At 52.3% G+C, this 24,541-nt stretch overlaps 1 protein-coding gene across 1 annotated transcript; it reads left to right on the plus strand.

The window, feature by feature from the left end:
* Positions 1–545: 545 nt before the first annotated feature.
* PLA2G4D (phospholipase A2 group IVD) lies at positions 546–21,717 on the plus strand (the record flags this gene model as incomplete). Its single annotated transcript, XM_084889541.1, has 20 exons — positions 546–590; positions 4,366–4,438; positions 4,633–4,769; positions 5,509–5,640; positions 6,328–6,368; positions 7,404–7,446; positions 8,505–8,568; positions 8,883–9,019; positions 9,835–9,945; positions 10,075–10,112; positions 10,292–10,427; positions 10,750–10,886; positions 12,034–12,256; positions 17,118–17,235; positions 17,624–17,761; positions 18,021–18,128; positions 18,267–18,458; positions 18,737–18,903; positions 19,471–19,657; positions 20,744–21,717. The coding sequence occupies 20 exons, from the start codon at positions 546–548 to the stop codon at positions 20,968–20,970; spliced, it is 2,454 nt and encodes an 817-aa protein (XP_084745667.1). The 3' UTR covers positions 20,971–21,717.
* Between the last annotated feature and the right edge of the window lie 2,824 nt (positions 21,718–24,541).

Consider the following 24,541-nt stretch of genomic DNA (forward strand, 5'->3'; position numbering starts at 1 on the left):
TGGTCTAGAACCAGAGGCCAGAGCCCCTGGCAGCTCTCAAGGGCTGCTCAGCGCCTCCACCCTGCCTGCCCTTATCGCACACCCAGGCTCCTGGCCTCCTGTCTGCCCCAGAGGCACAGCCTCCTCCCTCAGAGGCTGGCCTGGCTCAGGCTGGGCTGGCTGTAAGGCTTTCCCAGCTCGCCCCTGCCCGCCCTGGGCCCGCTGCCTCAGTGGAGCAGGTTCCTGCCACTGTTCTGGGACTCGTCCCCCTGCCTTGCTGCATCTGAGCCCTGACACCCCACCTCTGGAGGCGCTGCTTCACCTACCGGCCCTGGAGCCCTGCCAGCAGTTTCTGGAGGCGCAGGTTCACCAGCCTCTTGGGGAAGAGAGGCTCTGGCTGAGGAGTGACCTGAGGGTGGAGCCCCAACCTGCTTATAGGACCGCGGCTCCTCAGGGGCCGGCAGAGGCACCGTCAGTCCCATCCCATTGGAAGAGCTGCTGCCAGCCAGCCCGGGAGCTGGCATCTTGGCAGGAGCTGGGCCCGGAGCAGAGCTGAAAGGATTGGCATGGAGAGACTGACACCTAGGGAGACACCTGACCATCCTCATGAGGTAACCTTCCCCACCCTCCCCTCAAAGCAACACAGGTCCTGCCAGGCCCACAGCCACCACTGCCGACAGCGGACTCCCTGGGACCCGGGAACCAGCCTGTGCGTCTCCAAAACTCTGCCAGCCCCCATCCCCATTCACTGTCAACGATTTACTCTGCCCGAGACTCAGGGATGAGGCTGAAACCAGGCCAGGGAAGCTTACAAAACTGCTCACCCTCGCCCTGCCATGTGCTTCCCCTTAGCCCAGAGTTCTCATTCTCTGCAGGGACAAGGCCAGAGAGGCTGGCTGCTCAGGTCTCCCCTGGGGCCCCAGTGGGTGGCCACGAAGGGGCAGAGTGTACCTAGTACACTAAGCAGAGGCATTTACCTTATTTGCAAACTTTCCTGGGCTCTTGGAGTCTTAGCCCTGAGATCCAGGCCTGAGTTGGGTTCAGACAACAAGCAATCCTGGGGAAGGCAGAGAGGGACCCACCCACCTGCTGCCCAGCTGTGTCAGCCTGAGGCCTGGAGGCCCCTCTGCAGGGCGGATATCGGCACAAATGCCCGGATGGGGTCTGGGAGGAACTCAAAGCCGCGGGAGCAGGGTGGTGAAGGTGCTAGAAAGCCCTGGCTCCATCGGCTCCTCTAGCTGGAGCCTGAGCCCCAGAACCCAGCCACAGAGGTTTCTGAAGTGTCGCTTCCATCCTCATCTCCCCGAGAAAGCGGGGCACCCTTCTCCTCCCACCCTCTGCCGGCCCTAAGCCCAGCCCAGGGGGGAAATTACAGCCCACGGTCAGTGCCCTGAGAGGCTGGGTTTGCCCTCACACCTGGGACACACCTTGCCTCCTGGACCTGGCTGAGTCCCTAGCATCAGGCCCCTGACACCCAGCGTGCAGGGTGAGCCTCAGCGGCGCCTCCACCCAGGCTCTCCTGCCGGACGGAGCCCGGAGCCTGCTCTGGCGGCAGGAGGGTGGCTGCCAGGCCGGGCCGGGCACCTGGGACCTGCTGTGGGACGTGCCTGCTCTGCTCAGCCTGACTCAGGAGGCGCCGGGCCTGAGGCTGTGCTGTAGCTTCCACTCCTCTCCAACCTCCTCACCGCCCCAGCACGCACCGCTCGGTGCCAGCAGGGAAACGGGGGTGGGCTCCTCTCTCTTCCTGCTGAAGACCCCGTGGCCTCGGATACTCTGGACCTTGGTTGGGGACTCCCTTGGGCCACATCCCCCATGATCCTCTGCACAGAGAGGAGGATGGAGTGGGTCCCAGGGTCCCTGCACTGGGGGAGACGGTGGCTGGGACTCTGCAGGAAGGCGCTCCCAGGATCCTTCAGGAAGCTGGGTAGGGGGTTCCTGCTGAGGAACTCCTCCTCAAGGGTCTAGGGTCAGTCATCGGTGAACTGTAGTCCAGGGGAGACCATCTTTCAATGGGGAAGATGGAGCCCAAGACCCCAGGGGAAAAAGGATCCTGCTCAGGTCTCCCCTGGAGCCCCATTGGGTGTCCATGTTCTTTCAATATCGTGTTTGGCTAAAACAAACCTATGGAATTCTAGATACCCACAGGGCAGTGGGGCAGCGTGCATGGTTTGACAGAGAAGCACAGTCCCGGGAAGGCAGAATGGCACAGGGTCGTGAGCTCTGGCCTTGCAGACCTGGGTTTGAATCCTGACGATGTCGCCGACTGGCTCTGAGGCTGAGGGCAAGCGATCCTTCCCGAGCCTCCGTGCTCTCGTCTGTGAAATGAGAGGAAACGAGGCTACTATCTTAGAAGGTTGTTAGGAGATTCAATCAAGTTCATAGATGTAATATGTTAGTACAGCACCTAGAAACATGACAAGCACATAAGAGCAGTTATATAGAAACGGCTGGCCTTTTGCTAAACATTTCATCAGCGTTAACACCTTTAGCCTCAGAACACGGCGTGAGGTTGAAATTATGGTTAGTCCCTCTACGTACGTATGAGGAAAAGAGGGCACCGAGAGGTGTAGTGACTCGCTCAGAGTCACACAGCAAACAGGTGGAGGACCAGGGTTCAGATCCTGACAGCCTGGCTGGGCGGCTGCCCTCGCCCACTCCGCTCCACTGCCCCTGGTGTGACCCGCCAGAATTATTGTCAGAGTCCGTCCTGGGGGTGCCCATGTCAGCGTGTCTGAGGGGTGAGGAGAAGCCTGCCAGGGATGGGGGCTGTCTGACGCTGAGAGGCTCCCCATGACCCTGAGGTCTGAGCGTGAGCAACAATGCTCACGCTGGGCAGCGTGCCTGGGTGAGGAGTGAGCGTCTGGGGGCACCTCTGAGCAGGCCCGAGAGACGTCAGAGGGCGGGCTGCCCCTGCCCTGCCCTCTGCTTTGAAGCGGACATGGCAGCACAGCACCCTGCGAGGCCGGGCCCCCAGCCAGCACCTTCTCTGTGGCACAGTGACGGGATCTGGGTGCAGGGAGGAAAGGCAGCCAGGTGTCTCAGAACGCAGGAAATCCCTGCCAATGTCAACCTCAGGCTTAAGAGTTGCAGAGCTGACATGTGGCTGGTGTCCCTGGAGCTAATCCCTTAGCGATGACCCGTCGTAGCGATCAGGGAGGGGGAAGCACGCCTACTTTGCTGGGAGGATTACCTGTGCTCTGCGGGAGAGACGGCCGAGTGACAGGACACTCCGCACGGAGCCGCGGGAGGGGGCCATGCCGGGACCCAGGGGAGAGGGTGGGGGTGGGGCGTGCGTCCCCGGTGGCTTTGCTGTGGTCCGTTGTCCTGTGAGGCTCTCTGTGGGGAGTGGAGAGTCACGTCCTGTGGACACCGAGCCAGCCCCTAGCAAGGAGCACCTGCGAGGAGTAGAGGGCCGTCTCCCAGGCGGGGGGTGGGGGTAAGGGGCCGGGGGCGGGGAGGGGAGAAAAGACAAGCACTGCAGTGGGCCAGGTCCTGGGAGGGTGCGAGGCAGGAAGCAGCTTTGGTTTCCTCAAACATGTCCCATCCAGGCCATGACAAATGTCCACCTTGCAAGCACGGTGCTGCCTCTGCCTCAGATCACAGAGGCTTCTTATCAAAACCGTGTGCAGGGCGCCCAGAAGCAGCTACACAGCCAGGCCTGGCGAAGAGCAGAAACCCTGGTCCCAGCCAAGGACCTTCATCGTGGGGGGTTGGGGCATCTCCCCAGGGGCCTGTGCCCAGAAGGACTTAGCCACACCCTACCTGCCCTCTGCTCTCCCCTGCCACCTTCTTCTGCTCCTCTGCCCCCCGCCCCCCAGCTTCTGCCCACTTCGTTTCTTCTTCGTCCTCACGGGGCCGCCTCTCGCCAGCATCGTCACACACAGGGACCCTTCACCCACTGCTCACAGTAACGCCTGATGCTCTTGGGGTTTCCTAATTTCCACCCAAGAGCAGGTGAGTGCCTGTGGCTCCCCAAGGCTCAGCCTCCCTGGAGCCAGGCGTCCACTTCCTGTCTGGAGGGCAGGCTGGGCAGTGGGGTCACACGCTTTCCCAAAGGGCTGCCCTCTCTGGGAACCCTGGGATGGGGTGACCCCGAACTGACATGCCCAGCGTGGTGGCCATTCCTTCGTCCTCAGCTCCCTGCTTCCTCCACCACCCTGTGCAGGCCTGTCTCTGACGGGGAGAGAGGGCCATGCATCCCAACCCCCCTCCTTGGTGCCCTGGCTGCTGCAGCCCAGAACCACTGGCCCAGGACAGAGGTGGGCAAAGGCTGTCTGGCCCCAGAGCACCTGGCAGTGCCACTGAGCCTCTCGGGAGAAGCCTGGCCCAGACGGGTGGGCTCAGGAATGAGCAGAAAGGACGGGTTGATCTGCCATTTCTCCGCAGGGGGAGGCCTCCACCTGCTGGCGACTCACCGTGAGGGTCCTGGAGGCTCGGGGCCTGGGCTGGGCTGACGTGTGTGAGTAACTGTCCCGTGGGCTTCGGGGCTATCGGGGTGCCTGGCTCCCAAGGGGAGGGCCCAACCCGTGCCTTGGGACTGGCCTGGGGTGGGTTGTCCACTGTGGCCTCCGGGGTCTGGGTGGGAATCTGGCAAGGCCCCTGGAGAGGGGTGGGGGGAATTCTCTCTCACGATGATTCTCTTGACGTTGGCAGTGAGCCAGGCTGACCCCTACGTGGTCCTACAGCTGCCAACCGCACCTGGAATAACATTTAAGACCAGAACAGTCGCCAACTCCAGCCGGCCCGTATGGAATGAGACCTTCAGTTTCCTAATCCAGAGTCAGGTTAAGGTACAGGTCATGCCACCCACCCGAGGGCAGGCTGTACGGAGCAGGGAGGGGTCTTGGATTAGAGCACACTTTCCCCTGGGCTTAGAGAAGCGGGGAGTGGGGGTCTCTGGGCCCCGCCTGGATGGCCGTACAGGGGACCGTGTGTGAGCCCAGGGCTCGGGGCCTGGCCTCCAGCAGGTGGCTGGTCCTCTCTCCGGCCATCCATGGGATGGAGACAGGAAGAATGCCCTCCTGACTTGGGCTGCTGTGGGGTTAAAGGTAACGTACTCCTAGTACACCGCCTGGTGCATGCAGTGCCCCTATTGGAACCAGCAAAGCAGGGGTGTGATGGGGGAGGAAAGATTCTTTGAAATATTTTTAAAAATATATTTTATTGATTTTTTTACAGAGAGGAAGGGAGAGAGATAGAGAGTTTAGAAACGTCGATGAGAGAGAAACATCAATCAGCTGCCTCCTGATATACCCCCCACCGGGGATGTGCCCGCAACCAAGGTACATGCCCTTGACCGAAATCGAACCTGGGACCCTTCAGTCCCCAGGCTGACGCTCTATCTATTGAGCCAACCCGGTCTTGGCAGAATTTTATTTATTTTATTTTAAATAAAAAATAGCAGGGTAAATTGGGAACTTTTCTGGGTTTTCTTTTACTACTTGTAAATTTTGCTGTTATTTTTATTTTTTGGCTCTGGTGCAGGCTGTAGCCATGGGTAAATGTGTGCCACGTTGTTCTTGGTCCTAGAATGTCCTGGAGCTGAGTGTCTGCGATGAGGACCCGGTCACGGAGGATGATGTCTGCTGCACGTTTCTCTGCGACGTCTCAGCCCTCGTCCCCGGCCCGCCGCTCCGGAAGACCTTCTCGCGGCGCCCGCAGGTGCGAGGGGAGTCCCCGCAGACCCAGGCTGAGGAAGTTGCACAATTTCCCCCATGTGCTGGGAGGCTGCTGGGTTGAACTGATTCACCGAAAGAGGCAAACCCCTCTTGGAGATATTTACATTTTAATAGGAAAGGCAAGGCTCAACTTGATAGTTATAGACCAAGTCATTCAAGGGAGAAATTTTACTGTCTGTGGGAGGAGGTTTTGGAGGAGAACTTCCTACTGTCCTCAAAAAGCAACTAACCCTTGGGGCGTTTGTGGCTTCGTCACTCCTACTCACCGCCTCTGGCCTCCCGTGTGCCAGGCCGGCTTGGTGAAGGTCTCTGCGTTCTTTCTGCAGCAGCGGAGGGCGGGGCGGAGGAGGCCAGAGCTCTGGGGTCGGATCCCACTCAAGAGGAAGATGAAATGGGCCCTGGGCATCAAGCCTCTGGGGCTTGTGCTCCTTATCTCCCCCCTCAGCCTTGCCAGAGACCTGTTCTCCGCAGACTTACCAACTGTGGTAACTTGGGCAGAGAGCCCATCCCTCTTTCCCTAAGCCTCAACTTCCTCATCTGCAAAATGGGAAGAACTGTAATACTGTGCCTTCCTTAGAGACTCGAGGTGATGAAATGATGAATGTAGAAGCATTCTGTCAACTCTGAAGACTTACGTAAATATGAGTGACTTGCTCGTCTTTGATTCCAGGGACAGGAGGAGCTGGATGTGGAGTTTCTGATGGAAAAAACGTGAGTACTCAGAGGGAAGGTGGAGGCGGGTGCCAGGGGTAGGGCAAGAGATCAACCAAAGGACTTGTAAGCATGCATATAAGCATAACCCATGAACACAGGCAGTAGAGGGGTGAGGGCATGTGCTGGGGGGATGGGAATGACTGGGGAGAGGTCAATGGCGTGATTTGGAGACATATGTAATACTTTAAATAATTTAAATGAAAACATTTTTAAAAAAGGAAGAAAGAAAGAAAAAACGTGAGCAGTCTCACACAGCCCAGGGAGTGTCTAAGGTCCCAGGCTTTATTTAGGGAAATGTCATTGACGCAGCTCTTCCCATTGGTCTTTTCAGCCCAGATTCCCTGTCCCTCATCTCCCCAAACCTGCCAGACAGAGAGGAAGAGAGAGGGATAGAAAGCCAGAAACATCGATGAGAGAGAAACATCCACCAGTTGCCTCCTGCACACCCCCTACCGGGGATGTGCCCGCAACTAAGGTACATGCCCTTGACCGGAATTGAACCTGGGACCTCTCAGTCCGCAGGCCAACGCTCTATCCACTGAGCCAAACCGGTTTCAGCTAAAATATATATATATTTTTATTGATTTTATTTTTATTTATTTCAGAGAGGAAGGGAGAGGGAGAAAGAGATAGAAACATCCATGAGATAATCATTGATCAGCTGCCTCCTGCACACTCCACACTGGGGATCAAGCCCAAAACCTGAGCATGTGCCCTGACCGGGAATCAAACTGTGACCTCCTGGTTCATAGGTAGACACTCAACCACTGAGCTACACCGGCTGGGCTAGGGATTCCTTTTAGAGAAATGAGGGGAGGAAGGTCAATGTTTTCTCTGCCCTCCTCTCTCTCTCTCTTCACCTTTCACTCCTCAGAAGCATCTCCCCACACCCTGAATAGTATCCAGGACTCCGAGAACCCTCAGCATCACCCAGGAGTCCCCACGGGGCGGAGCCTGGGCTGGGAGGGGGCCGGTTAGCGTAGGGAACTTTAGCTTTCGCAAGGCCAGACTGTGGACTGTTTGATTTTCCAGGTCAGACCGCCCAGAAAACCTCATCACCAACAACGTCCTTGTGGTAACCATTGCCCTCCCAGGCCTGTGAGGGGAGCTGAGGTGGGGGGGGGGGGGAAAGAGAGCGGGCCAGGTGGGACAAAGCAAGGACAGAGCTTTGCAGCAGACCACAAAGGAAAGGGCACATGGCGGTGAGAGACGCATTAGAAACTCTCGACTCAAAGTGCAGTCCCCCCACAAGCAAGCTGACCGGGACCAGGGCCAGGGCCAGGCCCAGCAGGATGTGGATAAGGCGCCTAGAGCCCCAAATGGAAGGGGGCACCACCTCAGGGTCCTGCTTCTGCCTGTTGGACGGACTAGCGTGACTTTTGCGGATGCAGGCATGCCACGTGGTATGGGGCTCGCTTTATTGCTCTTCGCAAATGTTGCATTTGTTTACACATTGAAGGCAAAACCTTCCACCGGCAAAAAAGATTCTGACTCACTCTATTGTGACTCTCATTTTGTTGCGCTGGTCTGGAAGGGAACCCGCAATATCTCCGAGGGATGCCTGCACACATTAGAATAGCCATCCATGGCAGCTGCGCCTTATCTGAGGTGATGGAGATGGGGTGGGCGGGGGGAGGTGGAGATGCTGATGGGCTGCAGCTGTCCGCCGGCAGGCATTACAGAGAGAACGCTGCAGTCTCGTTGGGGAAGTCAGTTACGTGGAGGGCAGTCGGAGGTGCTCTAGTTGCTAAAATGTCAAGGATTTATCTGACCCATTTCATTGCCCTGAAGACCGGAGGTTTGTATGATACTCTTAGGGAGCAGCTGTAGTAGAATGAACGCATCCTCCAGGTTGAGGCGTTTAGAGAAACGCAGAGATTGAAAAAAACACACAAAACTGTGCCTGGCAGCTGGGGGCCTGCAGAGGTCCCAGGGGTTCGGCAAATCTAGGCGAGCTTGGGGAGGGTGGAGAGGGGGCTCCCCCGGCTGTCCCAGGACGTCTGGCTTAGCAGTCTCAGCGCATCAGAGGTGAGGGTTTTCTGGTCCAGTCCCTCTCTGGACCCCCCTTCTTGTTCTGTGGGTGGTGGCTTTGGGACAGTGGGGCTCAGAGGGTGAGGTTGTGGTCTGCCCCAGGCTCGAGAGCTGTCCTGCCTGGATATCCTCCTGGAGAGCGCGGGGAACACAGCCGGGGTCTCAGGTGAGAACCAGGCCTGCCCTCTGCTCGGAATGTGGGGGGTAGGTGGGGTGGCTGGGAAACCCATACAGGCCAGGGCAGAGCTTGCCTCTCCTTGCCCACAGAGCAGAAGGGCAACACGAGGGTCCCCTGACCTGGAGGAGGGCATGTCCCAGGAGGTGGGCGTTTCATGGGGGATGGGGCCCAGCAGGCTGGGGAGGGCCCTTTCCAGCATCCTGCTTGACATTGTCTAGCCACAGGGCCTTCATCACGTCCAGGCAGCACTGCCGGTGTTCTGGGTCCTTCCCCTGATGTTACCCCCCTCCCTCTCTCCCTAGATCAGGACAGCCTGGAGCTGGAGCTGGTGCTGAAGGGGTCCTATGAAGACACGCAGACATTGGCCCTGGGCACAGCCTCTGTCTTCTGCTTTCACTACATGGCGGCTCAAGAGGCAGAGCTGAGAGGGCGCCTGAGGGTGGGTCTCAACTCTGGAGATTTTTCACCAACCTGGGCCCTGGGCTAGCTCCAGCTGCCGCAGGCCCCTCCCTGGCCTTCCCCCTGCCAAGGCCAGTCCCCCGTGGCTGTGTCAGCCTCCCCCAATTAGCACCTGCCCTTGGCAGACAGGAGGGTCACCAGGGCCTGGAGTGGGTGTGGCGAGGGGCTGTTACACTATGTCTGCCTGAGCCCTCTATTGGCTCCTCCAGTGATGCTCTCAGAAAAATCCTATGTCTGTGCCCACAGACCCTGCACAGCCTGCCCCTGCCCACCTCTGCTGCCTCGTTTGATCCACGTTCCCCTCATTCATGATGCTCCAGCCATAGCTTGTCCCTTCTTGCTTTTAAGACATGCCAGTGATTTCCCTGCCCCCCTTTTGTCTCCTTCCAAGGCTGCTTCCTCCTCCTCCTCCTCCTGGGAGTTTGGCTGGCTTCCCCACCCCCCCTAATTGAGGCCTATGGAGGGGGGGCAGCAGGCTGCGGGGGAGAGGCCATGGGAGGTTGGTTGTGGGAGTGCACTGACCACTGGGGGCAGCTTCTGCCTTGAGTATATGCCCCCTGGTGATCAGTGCGTGTCATAGCACCTGGTCGACTGGTTGCTTTGGTCGTTCTGGTTTTTGGGTCGTAATGGTCGCTTAGGTTTTTATATATATATAGATAATTTTAATAATTTTAAATATTGTAGTTATTTTTATATTACCAGGGAAGGACTGTATCTGTCTGGATCACTGTTTAGCTACTCAGTAAGGGTTTGTTGAGTGAGTGAATGAATGAATGAATGAATATTTCCCTCCAGAGCTCTAAAAGCAAAGACTGGAACTCAGACATCTCAGCAGGGCACCTCGCTATGCCTCTGAAGTCCTTGACTAAGGGGAAGGAGATGATCATTGATGTTCCTGCTACCAACGTAAGTGACCTCAACTGGATGGGGAGTGCCAGAGAGAACACAGATTGGGGAGCCCAAGGCCCCTGTGGATACTCTCATTCCCTGCAGGGTCTTGGACATTCTGAGCAAAGTCTCTTGCTTTGATTTCAGGCCCCAGGAATGAGGCTACAGCTCAAGGCTGCGGGCTGGTAAGGGACATTTACATCTGTCGGGGACGGTAAGGGGTGCTCACGGGCAGGGAGTGCTGTGGAAAGACTGGTCCTCGGGGTCTGGAGCAGGGATGTTATTTGGCAGCTATTGTGGGCTTGGCCAACCAGCGGCTGAGCTCTGCAGGTGCCCCTGACCCTTGGACCCTCTGCTGCCCCAGCCCTAAGGAGCTGGCCGTGCGCTTGGGCTTCGACCTATGTGTGGAGGAGAAAGCCTTCCTGAGCAGAAGGAAGCAGGTGGTGGCCAAGGCCCTGAAGAAGGCCTTGCAGTTGGACCGAGACCTACAGGAAGATGAGGTTTGGGGGATTCATAGGGGTGGGGGTGCAGATAGCTTGGGCCGGCCTTACGGGAGTATTCCCTCTCCAGACACTCCAGTCGGCAGACTGGGCAGTGAGCATGTGGGAGGAGATGTGGAGCATGGTGAGCTCTGGGGTCCGCACTCCCTTTGGAGCTGTGTCCAGGGCTGAGAGCAGTCACTTTTGGGGAGGGGCTGGGTGATAGCTCTAACTCTGACTGCACAGGGCCCTGACCCCGTCCTGATCAGGTCCCTTCTCTGGAGGCAGGAGGCAGCTCTATCCCTGTCCTTGTTAAGCCAGCCTGTGTCTTTGTGTGGTCCAGGTCCCCATCGTGGGGATCATGGCCACAGGAGGAGGTGCCCGGGCCATGACCTCTCTCTATGGCCACCTGTTGGCTCTGAAAAAGCTGGGACTCCTGGACTGTGTGACCTACTTCAGCGGCATCTCGGGAGCTACATGGTGAGGACCTGGGGACTGGAGAACCAGAGAGACAGGCCCCAGAGTGGACACCAGAGGGACCCTCTATATGGGGAGACCAAGTAGTTGTGAGCAGTATGGTCTGATGGGTGCCCAGTGGCTGCCTCAAAAGGGAGGAAACAGGAATCACAGAAGTCCTGCCATGAGGGAGGCATTACAGGATTTCCTCTCCATGCTTCCGAAGACTCTAAGGCAACTGATTCAGAAGGAGCTGGGTTTGAGTCTCCACACACCACTTACTGGCTGGGTCATCTTGACCGTCTTATTTGCTCTGATTCTCATTGACTCATCTCCAAAACAGGAGTAATAACAGCACATCCTCCATAGGATCAGAGTGGGACAGCCCAAGCAAAGCACTTAACGTGTCTGACGCGTTCCCGGAACTCCAAATTGATAGCTCCTTTTTCTGTAATTGCTATTCCCTCATTTAGTATTCAAAACACTCTCTAGGGCGGTTTCTCTTATTGTCCCTATAGTATAAATAGTATAGATGAGGAAATTGAGGTCAAGAGGCGCTATTTTACCTAAAGACAAAACTGTCTCCCTACACACCAGCCTGCCTATAATGAAATGGAACTTTTCACTGTTAGAGAAGCATTCTTATTGAAATGTGATTTAAAGAAGTGAAAGAGGATATTCACCTCAAAGAGTGCAGGTGACAGCCTCAAAGGGCTTTAGGGCAGACCTCCGAAGATGGAGCTGTGCTGTATGTTACAGTAGCTTGTAGCCATGTAGGGTTATTGGCCACTTGAAATGTGCTTAGTCCAAGTTGTATGGATTTTGAAGACTACATTTGGAAAAATGTAAATTTATCTTAATTTTTTATACTAATTACATATTGAAAATGATCACTTAAATTAAACACATTATTAAAATTAACTTTTACTGATCTTTTAAAAAGTGTAGTTACTAGGAATTTTTAATTATTAATACATACGTGGCTCACATGATGTGTATGTTGAACAGCCCTGAGCTGGGAGGAGGAAAAGCCCTGAAGCATTTTCCAGAAAGGCGGGGCTTCGGTAGCAGGAACAAAATGTTGGGAGACATCTCCAGGGTTAGGAGAAGGAGTTGCAGCAACCAGTGCCGCGCCTCATCATCCCATTGTGCTGTCCCGTTGTTCTCCCAGGACCATGGCCCAACTATACGGGGACCCTGAGTGGTCGCAGAAGGACCTCGAGGGGCCCATCCGATATGCCCGGGAACACCTGGCCCAGAGCAAGCTGGACGCCTTCTCCTCGGAGCGGCTGGCGAGCTACCGCCAGGAGCTGGAGCTGCGGATGGAGGAGAGGCGCCCCACAACCTTTGTGGACCTGTGGGCTCTGGTGCTGGAGTCCATGCTGCACAACCAGGTAGGGCGCCTGTGCGTGCGGGGCGGAGCGTGAGTGCACGGGCAAGGCTGCGGCAACCCCGCAGCTAGCTGGCGCGCAGGCGCATGTCTGCAGGGAAAGCGTCCTGGACCCTTGGTTAAAGAATGCGGAAACCGCTGTGTTTCAGTGTCTGCCCAGCTTTGGGATGCTGCCTTTAGGAGCCAGGCTATTCTTCAATTAAACTTATGTGAAATTTCTGGGCCTCCCGAGGACTAGGGACCAGACCACGCTAAAGTCGGTTCAGCAGAAAAAGCTTTTGCATGCGTTTAAGAGTCAGTGAGACTGTTCAAACAGCTTTTATTTTGTTTATACTGCAATATGAAATATATCCTTTCTCTTCATCGTCATGGTAGTGTTAAAAGCAAGATTCTGGTGCCAGATTCCTGCGTTCTAGACCTTATGCGTCTCACTAGCTATATGTCCTTAGGCAAGTAGCTTACCCTCTCTGTGCCTCAATTTTCTCACCTGTACAATAGGAATAAGCATGGTATAATACTTACCTAACAGGGTTATTGTGAGCAATCAATGGCACTTGGCATAGAATAAGCATTCAATGTTAGCTAGTATATTTCTTTACTATTTTCCTAACACCATTAAGACCAACCTGAGTATATAATGTTTTTTATACATTGCTTCTTTAAGGAAAGCTTAGTACGTTAACTACTGAATCTTACATTAAACGATACAATTATTAAAATCAGTGATTTTTTTGCACTATTGTTTTACCACATATAATTATCTGAACAAAGTGTTTTTTTTTTTAAAAGCATTTGAAACAACTAAAACACAAAAAAGTATATTTAACATGCATAGCAAAAGTAAACTATCAGCCCTAACCGGTTTGGCTCAGTGGATAGAGCATTGGCCTGAAGAATGAAGGGTCCCAGGTTTGATTTTGGTCAAAGGCATATGCCTTGGTTGCGGGCACATCCCCAGTAGGGGGTGTACAGGAGGCAGCTGATCAATGTTTCTCTCTCATTGATATTTCTAACTTTTTATCTCCCTTTCTCTCTGTAAAAAAACCAATAAAATATATTTTTTTAAAGTAAACTATCAAATATACTACGTTGCAGGCTTCATTCCCCTCACCCCTCACCCCTGTCAGGTACCTGTGGGAGGCAGCCATCAATGTTTCTCTTTCTCTCTTTCTCCCTCTTCATTCTTCTCTCTTTAAAAAAAAAAACAACAGCAAAAATATATACATTTACTTTTTAAGAAATATTAATGTTGTTACATATTTATTAAGATAATCTTCAGACCTAATAAAATGCATAAAGCATAAAGAATAATGTGATTAATATTCATGATCTCATCAACCAGGCTAAGAAATGAAATGTAACAGAAAGAGTTAAAGTGGCCCTTCCCTTCCCCCCAGTCCCATTTCCCTCCCGCTCTCAGCGGTCATCACTATTCTGAATATAGGTTTATGAGCACGTATCTGCAATCTATATACAGATTTTACTATATTACATAATATATAACCTGTATTGTATATGACGTTATTATGTACTTTACTATAGATACCTTTACTAGGTATTCTTTTATTTATTTTATTTATTTATTTTAAAATATATTTTTATTGATTTTTTTACAGAGAGGAAGGGAGAGAGATAGAGAGCTAGAAACGTCGATGAGAGAGAAACATCGACCAGCTGCCTCCTGCACACCCCCTACCGGGGATGTGCCCGCAACCAAGGTACATGCCCTTGACCGGAATCGAACCTGGGACCTTTCAGTCCGCAGACCGACGCTCTACCATTGAGCCAAACCGGTTTGGGCTAGGTATACTTTTATTAAAAATGTACATCCTTAAGATAAATATATTATTTACACAAATGGCTTTATACAGGTCTCCCTGTGCACATGTGTTAGAGATTCTCTGTGCCTTGAAGTTGCACACCCAGTAGTGCAATTGTTAGGCCACTGGGTACATGTACCTTCAACTTTTCTAGCTATTGTTCTCCCAAAGGGTTGTATTAATTCACACACCCCACCACCAGTGTATCATAACTTCTTTCCCCTACATGCTCTTCAGGTTTTAAAATTTTTATTTTATGGATATGAAATGAAATTCTATTGTAGTTTTTCATTTTCTTGGTTTTTAGTGAGATTGATCGTATTTTCAAGTGTATTTTCATTGAAACTTTCTTTTCTATGGATTATCTACTCAAATTCTTTTCTATTTTTCTATTTAGTTCATCTTTTTGTATTATTTTGTAGGAATTCTTTATATATCCTAGATATTAATCCTTTATCAAACCTAATAGATTTTGATGCATAATTTTAATATAACCCAATGTATTATTCTTTTTCTTCATGGTTTGTGTTTTTTGGCTCTTCTTAAGAAATCTTTCCCTATCGTGAAGTTATAAAATAGTGTCCTATATATTCTTATAAAAGTTTTAAAGATTTGTCTTTTACAATTAGGACTTGAATCTGCCCAGAGTTTATCTTCAGGTATTACATGAATAGGACTCCAGGTTATTTTTCCTCAAATAGATAGCAAACTTTTCCGATATCATATATTGTTTTTTCCCCCGTTACTGAATGGCCTTCTGCTTCCGGCATGTGTCAGCTTTCATAGTCACAGGGCTCTTCCTGAGCTCTCTGTTCGGTTCTGATGAGACTGATTCTTGATCCTGTGCCAATATCTCACTGGCTTAGTTCCTCTGCCTTTGTAATACATCTTCATATCTGACAGGGCAAGTTATCTTTATCTGCCACCTTGGTTCTTCTCAGATTGCTGTTGGCTACTTTTGGCCTTCTGCTCTTCTGTATACATAATAGAATCAGCGAGTCTAATTTCACAATAAATGGGATTTTCATCGAAATGGCATTGAATTTATAAAACCAACATAATTACTTGAAATATTTTTATTTTATTAATATATCCTTGTATTCTTTCATCTACTATTTAAATTCATGTTCAGTTTTGAGGGTGTTTGTTTTAGTAACGAACTTTTTGCCTAGTGGCACCAATTAGTTACTATAGAGTGGGAGAAGCTTGTTAACTGTTCATTTTACAAGGCACTAGAAAATGCAGTTTGGCCATAAAGAAGACTAATTTAATTACCATTTGATCCTCCAGTAATGACTCAATACACAGTTCTTGTTTTATTAATCTACACTAATAAAAGAGTAACATGCTAATTGACTGTACCTTCGGGATGCCCACCAGCCGATCAGGAGTAAGTATGCAAATTAACCCAACAAAGATGGAAGGTTAATTTGCATACTCAGGCGCTGAGTGGCCGGGGGTGTGGTGGGATGCCATGGCGATGATGCAGGTGTTCTGCACCACCCAGCCATTTCAGGCCTCTGGGCGGTGTGGGAAGGTGGAAAGGCGGCTATGGCCAGAGTGAAAGCGGTGCTGGCCACCAGGGGAAGGAAGGCCCATGCTTCCTGCACTGGTCCTCTAGTATTTATATATGTATATTTTATTGATTTCAGAGAGGAAGGAAAAGGGAGAGATGGAAACATCAATGCTGAGAGAGAATAATCAATTGGCTTCCTCCTGCATGCCCCCCACTGGGTACCAAGCCATCAGCAACCCGGGCACGTGCCCTGATTGGGACTTTAACGATGACCTCCTAGTTCATAGGTTGATGCTCAACCACTGAGCCACACTGGCCATGCTCAGTGCACAGTTTTATTACAAGGTTTATTATGTTAATTTTTAAAAAAGACAAAACTTAGTTTTTTCTGTTCATAAGAATAAAAATTCTTGTGGTATTATTGAGCAATAATGTTTTTTTTTTTAAATGGGCACCCATTTGGCTTTTAAAATGTCCCAGTAGGAAAGTTTTACAAATATTATTTCTTTTTTCTTAGTTATCATGCTTTATCCCTTTCTTAAAAAATATTTTTATTCATTTTAGAGAGGAAGGGAAAAGGAGGGATAGAGATAGAAACACCAATGATGACAGAGTCACTGATTGGCTGCCTCCTGCATGCCCCACACTAGGGATCGAGCCCACATGTGCCCTGACCAGGAATCAAACGGTAACCTTCTAGTTTATAGGTCGATACTCAACCGCTGAGCACCACTGGCCAGATCATGCTTTATTTCTTAAAGCTGACCTTCATTGTGTGCTTTGAAAAGTAATTCTTTATTCAGCCCTAGCTGGTTGGGGTTAATCACTCATTCTTGAGTTGCCCTCTTAAAAATCAAAGCGCCCCAGGTTGGGAATCACTGCTCTAACCACTACCACACTTCAATCGTGGACTGAGTAAGGTGGGCTGTAAAATCTGGGTGACCTTCTACTCTGAAAAGACCTTGCAGGGACTCACCTTGCTCCTGAAGCTGTGACCAGCACGCCCTTCCTGCCTCTCATGCCCCGCATCCAACTAGGCCAAGGGGTAGTGATTCTACCTCTAAAGCATTCCAGCCTCACCGCCACCGCCCTGACTCAGGCCATCCCCAATCCCCCTCCGCGCCCTCCCCATCCTCCTGCCAGCTCCACTTCCAGCCGACGAGGGGATGCCAGTGTCCTTTCTGGACAACACGTGTGCGTAGGTGAACGTGCGCCTTCGTGTCTGTGCGTCGGGTCGACACCCCCTCCTCCCTGAGCCTCAGGAAGCGGGCGGGGGGACTGCGGTCCCTTGTGAGGGGCACTCTCTGGGGAGGCACAGAGCACAGCCTGCAGAGCCCACAGGGCGACCCTGTGCTCAGAACATGGGGCAGGAGTGGTCACTGAATGCGTAAGCGACCCACACCGCCCAAATCCTTCGGGGAGCTGCCTCCTGCCCGCAGCCCGTCCCCACCCACCCTGTCCCGGTGGAGTTGCCCCCTCGAGGGTGCTCCTAACTTCACCCAGGCCCTGAGCCCCCACCCCCGACCCAGGTGATGGATCGGAAGCTGTCAGGACAGAGAGCTGCACTGATGCAGGGCCAGAACCCTCTGCCCCTCTACCTGAGCCTCAATGTCAAAGAGAACAACCTGGAGACTTCCGACTTCAAAGGTACAGTCCTCAGTCCTGCCCACTCCACCCCCCAACACACACACACACACACACACACACACACACACACACAGCTGCTCTGGACCCTGTGGGTCCCCAGAGAATTCAAACAGGAAACTCCTGCATAGATGGCCCAGCCTTCAGGAAGGGGGTGGTTCTGGTGGTGATGAGCCAGACAGTGGGCCTTGCTGGCCTGGAGGTGGGTGGGGTGGAGGTGATGGTGGTGAGGGGGTGATCAGGGGCTCGGTAGGGTAGTGGTCATCTCAGGAGTCAGCCAGGCAGGGAGGAGGCTGAGGCCTGCTGGGGGCAGGGCCTTTGACTCCTATCAGAGCTGGGGCTCCCCCTGCCCCACTCTTCCCTCATTCCCACGCTCCCTCCTGCCCCTCAGAGTGGGTCGAGTTCTCCCCCTACGAGGTCGGATTCCTGAAGTACGGAGCCTTTGTCCCGTCTGAGCTCTTCGGCTCCGAGTTCTTCATGGGGCAGCTGATGAGGAGGCTCCCGGAGTCCCGGATCTGCTTCCTGGAAGGTGAGGCCACCCCGGAGGCCCTGGCCAGGCCCGTGCCAGGCCTCCTGGACTGGCTGTGACGCGGTGCTCAGCCTGGCGGAGCCCCGAGAGGCCGCACCGGGCTGAGGCCGCACCGGGCTGCGGGAGGAGGAGGCACTGCAGAGGCAGCCCGCCTCCCCTCTCATTTCCCACCTGCACCCAGGGGTGGGGCCTCGGCTTCCAGGCCATGGGGGGCGGGCGCTGAGGCCGGGGCTGACCTTCCGTGGGGGTTGGTCTTCAGGAATCTGGAGCAACATCTTCTCCATGAATCTGCTGGATGTCTGGTATGACCTCACCAGCTCGGGGGATGCCTGGAAGCAGCACATCGAGGACAGGACCAGGAGCCCGGGTAGGAGAAGGAGGCAGCCGGGGAGCCTGGAGTGAGGTCGCTTCCCCTTCGGATGCCAGGGGCGGGGGAGGGGGGGGGGCTGTCCGGGGAGGCGGGGCCGGGCATCGCCAGGACCAACGTCTGTTTCCCTGGGCCCAGAGGAGCCCCCTGCCTCCTCGAGGACCCCCTCGGGGCTGGAGGCCTCCTGGCTGCACCCCGGAACAGCACTGGCCCAAGCGTTGAAGGGCGTCCTGACAGGCAGGCCGCTCTGCCAGCACAGCCCCAACTTCCTCCAGGGCCTGCAGCTGCACCGGGACTACCGCCGCCGGGAGGAGTTCTCCGCCTGGGCAGGTGAGCGCCGCCCTGGGTCCTTGGGCACCACGGTCGGACTCCCAGGTGGAGGTGGACTGCGGCTGGGACTGGCCGAGGAGGCCTTGGGGGGTCACAGCACCCGATCCTGGGGTGTGGCCTGGAGGAGGTCATGGGAAGGGCAGGTGTTGTGTGCATTCGGGGAGTGACACCAGAGGCAGGAAGGGGACATGGGAGCAGATGCAGTGTGAAGGAGGGGACGGGGAGGGGGTGGTCCGTGGCAGAGTGGCTGCCCCTGACTGTCTCTCCTCCCCCACCAGACAGCCAGCTAGACGCCACCCCGGGCCAGCTGACCCCGCAGGAGCCCCAGCTCTGCCTGGTGGATGCCGGCTACTTCCTCAACACCAGCGCCCCCTCCATGTTCCGGCCAGGCCGCAGGCTGGACCTCATCCTCTCCTTCGACTACTCCCTGCCTTCGCCTTTTGAGGTGCTTCTGGGTGCTCGGCCAGGCTGAGCTCCTGGGGCGAGCAGCGGGGCCCCTGGGCCCCTGGCCCAGACACCTGTGCCCCAAGGGAGGGGGTGAGAGGCTCTGGCCAGTGCTCCTGCCAGGTCCGTGGTTGGAAAGGGCTAGAGCGCTGGGCTCCCAGGACAGGTGGGCAGGGAGGAAGCAGGCCAGGCCTGCCCGAAGGGAACAGCTGGCCAGAGCGGGGAGGGGACCCAGCCCGTCCATACCCATCCCACCGGAGCCGCCCTGGGACTCTGGGACGTGGGTCCCCTCCTGAGGCCCTCTAGGCTCTGGGACTTGACTAGCCCAGCAAGAGCAACCCGAAATCGGGCCGGAGGTGCGGGGTGCCCCAGCTAAAGACCCTAACCAAACAGCATCGCAGACCATGGCGCCCTTTGCCTCCCTCCGGGCGCCCCGGGGCCATGAGCAGGAACCAGGTGTCCGGACACGGGGCCGGTGGTCTGGGCGGGAGCCACCCTGGCATTTCTAGGGCGCAGACCGGATGACCAGGAAGCAGCTGGTTCTCTCTGGCGCCCTCTCCCCACCCAGACGCTGCAGCAGACTGAGGCGTACTGCCGAGGCCTGGGGCTGCCGTTCCCCCGCGTGGAGCCCAGCCCGCAGGACCAGCGCCAGCCCAAGGAGTGCCACCTCTTCTCGGACCCCACCTGCCCCGAGGCCCCTGTCCTGCTGCACTTCCCGCTGGTCAATGCCTCTTCCCAGGAGCACTCAGCCCCAGGTGAGGCAGCCCCTCCTCCATGGCAGCCTTGGGCCCTCCCCAGGGCCCGTGGCCAGCAGAGGGGGAGGAGAGTCTTAAGGCTAGTCCCCCTCCCCCTGTGTTGGACATGGCAGTGCCCTGGTGTCTGCTGCAGATGCCCACATCCCTGCAGGTGCCCTCTGTTTGCAAAGTCACTGTGCACTGTCCTTTATCATGACCCCATGCTCTGTGCCACCCCCTTGCTAGCAAGTTCCCCTCGCTACACCTGGGCTCCCAGCTCTCCTGTTTTGTGGGGTGGAGTTCCAAGAATCCCCACATCCGGAGGCCACCCGCATTGTCACCGTCGGCAGCCTGCTCCACCAGGAACCAGATTGTTGGAGGAGTTCATAAAAGCTCCCAGGCTAGACAGCCACGAAAGAGAGGTCCCGGTCCCCCTCTCTCAGAGGCCCCTAAACTCCCCTGGGGTTTCACTCGGCCTCTAGTGAGCTGGGCCTCTTTCTCAGTGAGCAAGGCAACCCCTGAAATCTAAACCCTTATCACATTCTGTTCCATCCTCGCCTTCCACCAGCTGGTCAGACTTTCCTCTCCTTTTGCTGGGAAAACTAACCTCCTGCCTCTGTGCATTATTCCTGGTTTCTACTTCCCACCATAATCCCAAGCCTCCCAGCTTTACTCTTAACATGCTCAGCACACGTCTTGGAATTCTCTTCTTCTCTCAGCAAATGCGGGTTCTTCCAAAGCAAAACTCCTTTGGTTTTATCGTCATTAAGAATCCGTTCACTAACCTACTTGACTTTGTTGTTCTGGCTGTTTCCAGCTTTCCCCTGAAGCTGATCTAGATATATAAGGTTACCTGAATAGTCAGGTGGGATATTCAGTTACCTGAATCGTGGAGGGCCTGACTGCTACAAGGAAATAAAGTGTGAGGAGCAGCAAACTCCTCCTATCTCAAAAGAGAATCCTACTCCCCACATTTATATTTCTGGGCAAAGGCACAGAGGGCTGGGAGGGAAGCAAGGAGCCCCTTCAGTGGGGAACAGCCCGCCCCTGTGCCCAGTGGCGGCGGCCTCTGAGTGCTGCTCCTAACTCCCTCCTACCCCCCAGCAGGTATCCAGGGCGGCCCCACAGAGCTGCCGGCCGGCCAGGTGGATCTCACTGGGCCCGACTCACCCTACTCCCTGTTCAACATGACCTACAAGGAGGAGGACTTCGACCGCCTGCTGCAACTCAGTGCTCACAATGTGCAGAACAGCCAGGGCGCCATCCTGCGGGCGCTGAAGACGGCTCTGACGCACCAGGCCCTGGCGGCCAGGCTCCCAGGGGCACGGTCTTGAGGCTGCTCACGACACCTTTGCTTTCCAAAGCGGCTGCAACGTTTTACACTCCTGTCAGCATTGAGAGAGGATTCCGGTTTCTCCACATCTTTGCCAAACTTACTATTGTCTGGGTTTTTCATTATAATAATCCTAATGGGTATGACGTGGTATCTCCTATGCATTTCTCCAATGACTAATGACGTTAAGAATCTTTTCAGCCCTGACTGGGGTGGGTCAGTTGGTTGGGCATTGTCCCATGCACCCAAGAGCTGTCGGTTCAGTTCCTCATCAGGGCATTTGCCAGGGTTATGGGCTCAACGCAGCAGGCAGCAGATCTTTTCACATATTATTGGCCTTTTAATATTTCTTTGTGGAGAGCGGCTACAGTGTTTAGACAGGTTCAAGCCTCGGACTAATAAGAGAGCATGGTCCTCTCATAGCAATGCCACATGCAGGTCCCTGCGTGGAGGGCAAAGCTTGGCCTTATGGTCCTAACCTGTGGTCCCAGGTGGCTGAGTGATGTAGGACGTAGGAGATGCAGCAAGTTCTGCCAAAACAAAGCTTGATAGAGTTCTCAGGTGCATGTAATTAAGTAGATTTAAAACTCACGAGAGCCAAAACCGGTTTGGCTCAGCGGTGGAGCGTCGGTCTGCGGACTGAAGGGTCCCAGGTTCGATTCTGGTCAAGGGCATGTACGTTGGTTGCGGGCACATCCCTGGTAGGGGGTGTGCAGGAGGCAGCTGGTCGATGTTTTTCTCTCATCGACGTTTCTGGCTCTCTATCTCTCTCCCTTCCCCTCTGTAAAAAATCAATAGGATATATTAAATAAATAAATAAATAAATAAATAAATAAATAAATAAAACTCATGAGAACACTGTAAACATCTTGACCATGCCCTTGCTTTGCCTTGTGGGATCTGACTATAAAATAAAGACTCGGGCCGAAACCGGTTTGGCTCAATGGATAGAGCGTCGGCTTGGGGACTGAAAGGTCCCGGGTTCGATTCCGGTCAAGGGCATGTACCTTGGTTGCAGGCATATCCCCGGTGGGGTGTGTGCAAGAGGCAGCTGATCGATGACTCTCTCTCATCGATGTTTCTAACTCTCTATCTCTCTCCCTTCCTCTCTGTACAAAATCAATAAAATATATTTAAAAAATAAAATAAAAAAAAATAAAGACTCGGCTTGCAGGCTGTGCCACTGTCTCTCCATCCGAGAACAGTGACCCACCTGGCTCCAGCTATATTCTCTTGTCTGTTTTCTGTAATCCTTCCCTGCCCCTCCTCAGGTTCACCACTGGCCATGCTGAGCACGGTTCAATCTTCATTAGAGAAACGCCTATTCAAATCTTTAATTGGAGTATTTGTCTTTTTATTGTTAAGTTGTATGAGTTCTTTATTCTACATAGAAATCCCTGTTCCAATGTATGATTTACAGTTTTTCTCCCTGTCTGTGGATTGTCTTTTTACTTTTTAAAATTATTATTATTGATTTCAGAGAGGAATGGAGAGGGAGCTAGAGATAGAAACATCAATGATGAGAGAGAATCATTGATCTGTTGTCTCCTGCATGCTTCCCACTAGGGATTGAGCCCACAACCTGGGCATGTGCCCTGACTTGGAATTGAACCATGACCCTCTTGGTTCATAAGTCAATGCTCAACCATTGAGCCACACTGGCCTGGCTTTTTACATTGTTGATGATGTCTTTTGAAGCACAGTTTTTTAATTTATTTTTATGATGCCCAATTTAATCTATATTTACTTTTTTTTAGAATATATTTTTATTGATTTCAGAGAAGAAGGGAGAGGGAGAGATAGAAACATCAATAAGAGAGAATCATCCATCAGCTGCCTTCTGCATACCCCACAGTAGGGATCAAGCCTACAACCTGGGCATGTGCCATGACCAGGAATCAAACCATGACTTCCTGGTTCTTAGATTGGTGCTTAACCACTGAGCCATGCTGGCTAGGCTATATTTTCTTTTGCTATTTGTGATTTTATTGTCATATTTAAGAAACCATTACCTAATCCAAGGTCATGAAGATTTGCACCTGTTTGTGTGTGTGTGTGTGTGTGTGTGTGTGTGTGTGTTTAATATATTTTATTGATTTCTTACAGAGAGGAAGGAAGAGAGATAGAGAGCCAGAAACGTTTATGAGAGAGAAACATCGACCAGCTGCCTCTTGCACACCCTCCGCTGGGGATGTGCCTGCAACCAATGTACATGCCCTTGACCGAAATCGAACCTGGGACCCTTCAGTCCGCAGACCAACGCTCTACCACTGAGCCAAACCAGTTTCGGCTGCACCTGTTTTTTAGCTTTAGTCTTACATTTAGGTCTTTGACTCATTTTGAATTAACTTTTGTAAATGGTGTAAAGTACAGATATGCCTTCACTCATTTGCACGTGGATATTAAGTTGAAAAAGCTTTTCTTGCCCCCATTGACTTGTCTTGATACCCTTGTTGGAAATCAATTAGCTGTAAATGTGAGGGTTATTTCTTGACTCTGATTCTATGTCATTGATCTATTTGCCTATTCTTATGCTGATACCATATTGTCTTGATTACTGTAGCTTTGTACCAAGTTTTGAAATCAGGAAGCATAAAAAAAATGAAATCAGGCAATATTTGTCCTCCAAATTTGTTCTTTTTTTCCAATAGTATTGGCTATTGAATTTCCATATGAATATTAAGATTAGCTTGTCAAGTTGTGCAAAGAAGACAGCTAATATTTTGATGGGGATTGAGTTGAATCTGTAGGTTAATTTGGGGGTACTCTCATTTTAACAATTGAAAGTCTTCTGATTCATGAACATGTGATGTCTTTCCATTTATGTAGGTCTTCTTTCATTTCCTTCAATAATATTTGTAGTTTTTCATATAACAGTCTAAACTTCTTTGATTAAATTTCTAAGTATTTTATTTTCTTTGATGCTAGTGAAAATTGAATTATTTTCTTAATTTTATGTTTGTGTTGTTCATTGTTATTATAAAGAAATACAATTATTGTCTTTATATTGATATTATAGCCTGTAATCTTGTTGAACTTGTTTATTAGCTCTAATAAGTTTTGTTTTTCTTTGTTTTTGTTTTTTCTTACTCCTTAGAATTTTCTACATATAAAAAGCTCATGTCACCTACAAATAGAGATATTACTTCTTTCTTTTTATCTAAATGCCTTTTATTACTTTTTCTGGTCTCTTCAGCATATTACTAGAACCTTCATTATAATGTTACATAGAAGTGGCAGACATTGTTTGTGCCTAATATTGCAAGGAGAGCATTCAATCTGCAGCCATTAAGTGTGACATTAGCTGTGGCTTTCCTTAGAGGCCCTTTGGCAGGTTGAGGAAATTCCCCTCTATTCCTTCTTTGTTGAGTGTTTTTATTATGAAAGGTGTTGACTTTTGTCAAATGCTTTTTTGTTTCTATTGACATAATTATGTAGTTTCCCCCCTTTATTCTATTAATGTGATGTATTGGAATAATTGCTTTTGGGTGCACTCTTGGGGAAAATCCCACTTGGTCATGATATATAAGGCAGGATAAAAGTAGGTTGACAGTTATGGGTACCTGAAACAG

This window comes from Pipistrellus hanaki, assembly GCF_964339955.1.
Source record: "Pipistrellus hanaki genome assembly, chromosome: 1".
Classification (NCBI taxonomy): domain Eukaryota; kingdom Metazoa; phylum Chordata; class Mammalia; order Chiroptera; family Vespertilionidae; genus Pipistrellus; species Pipistrellus hanaki.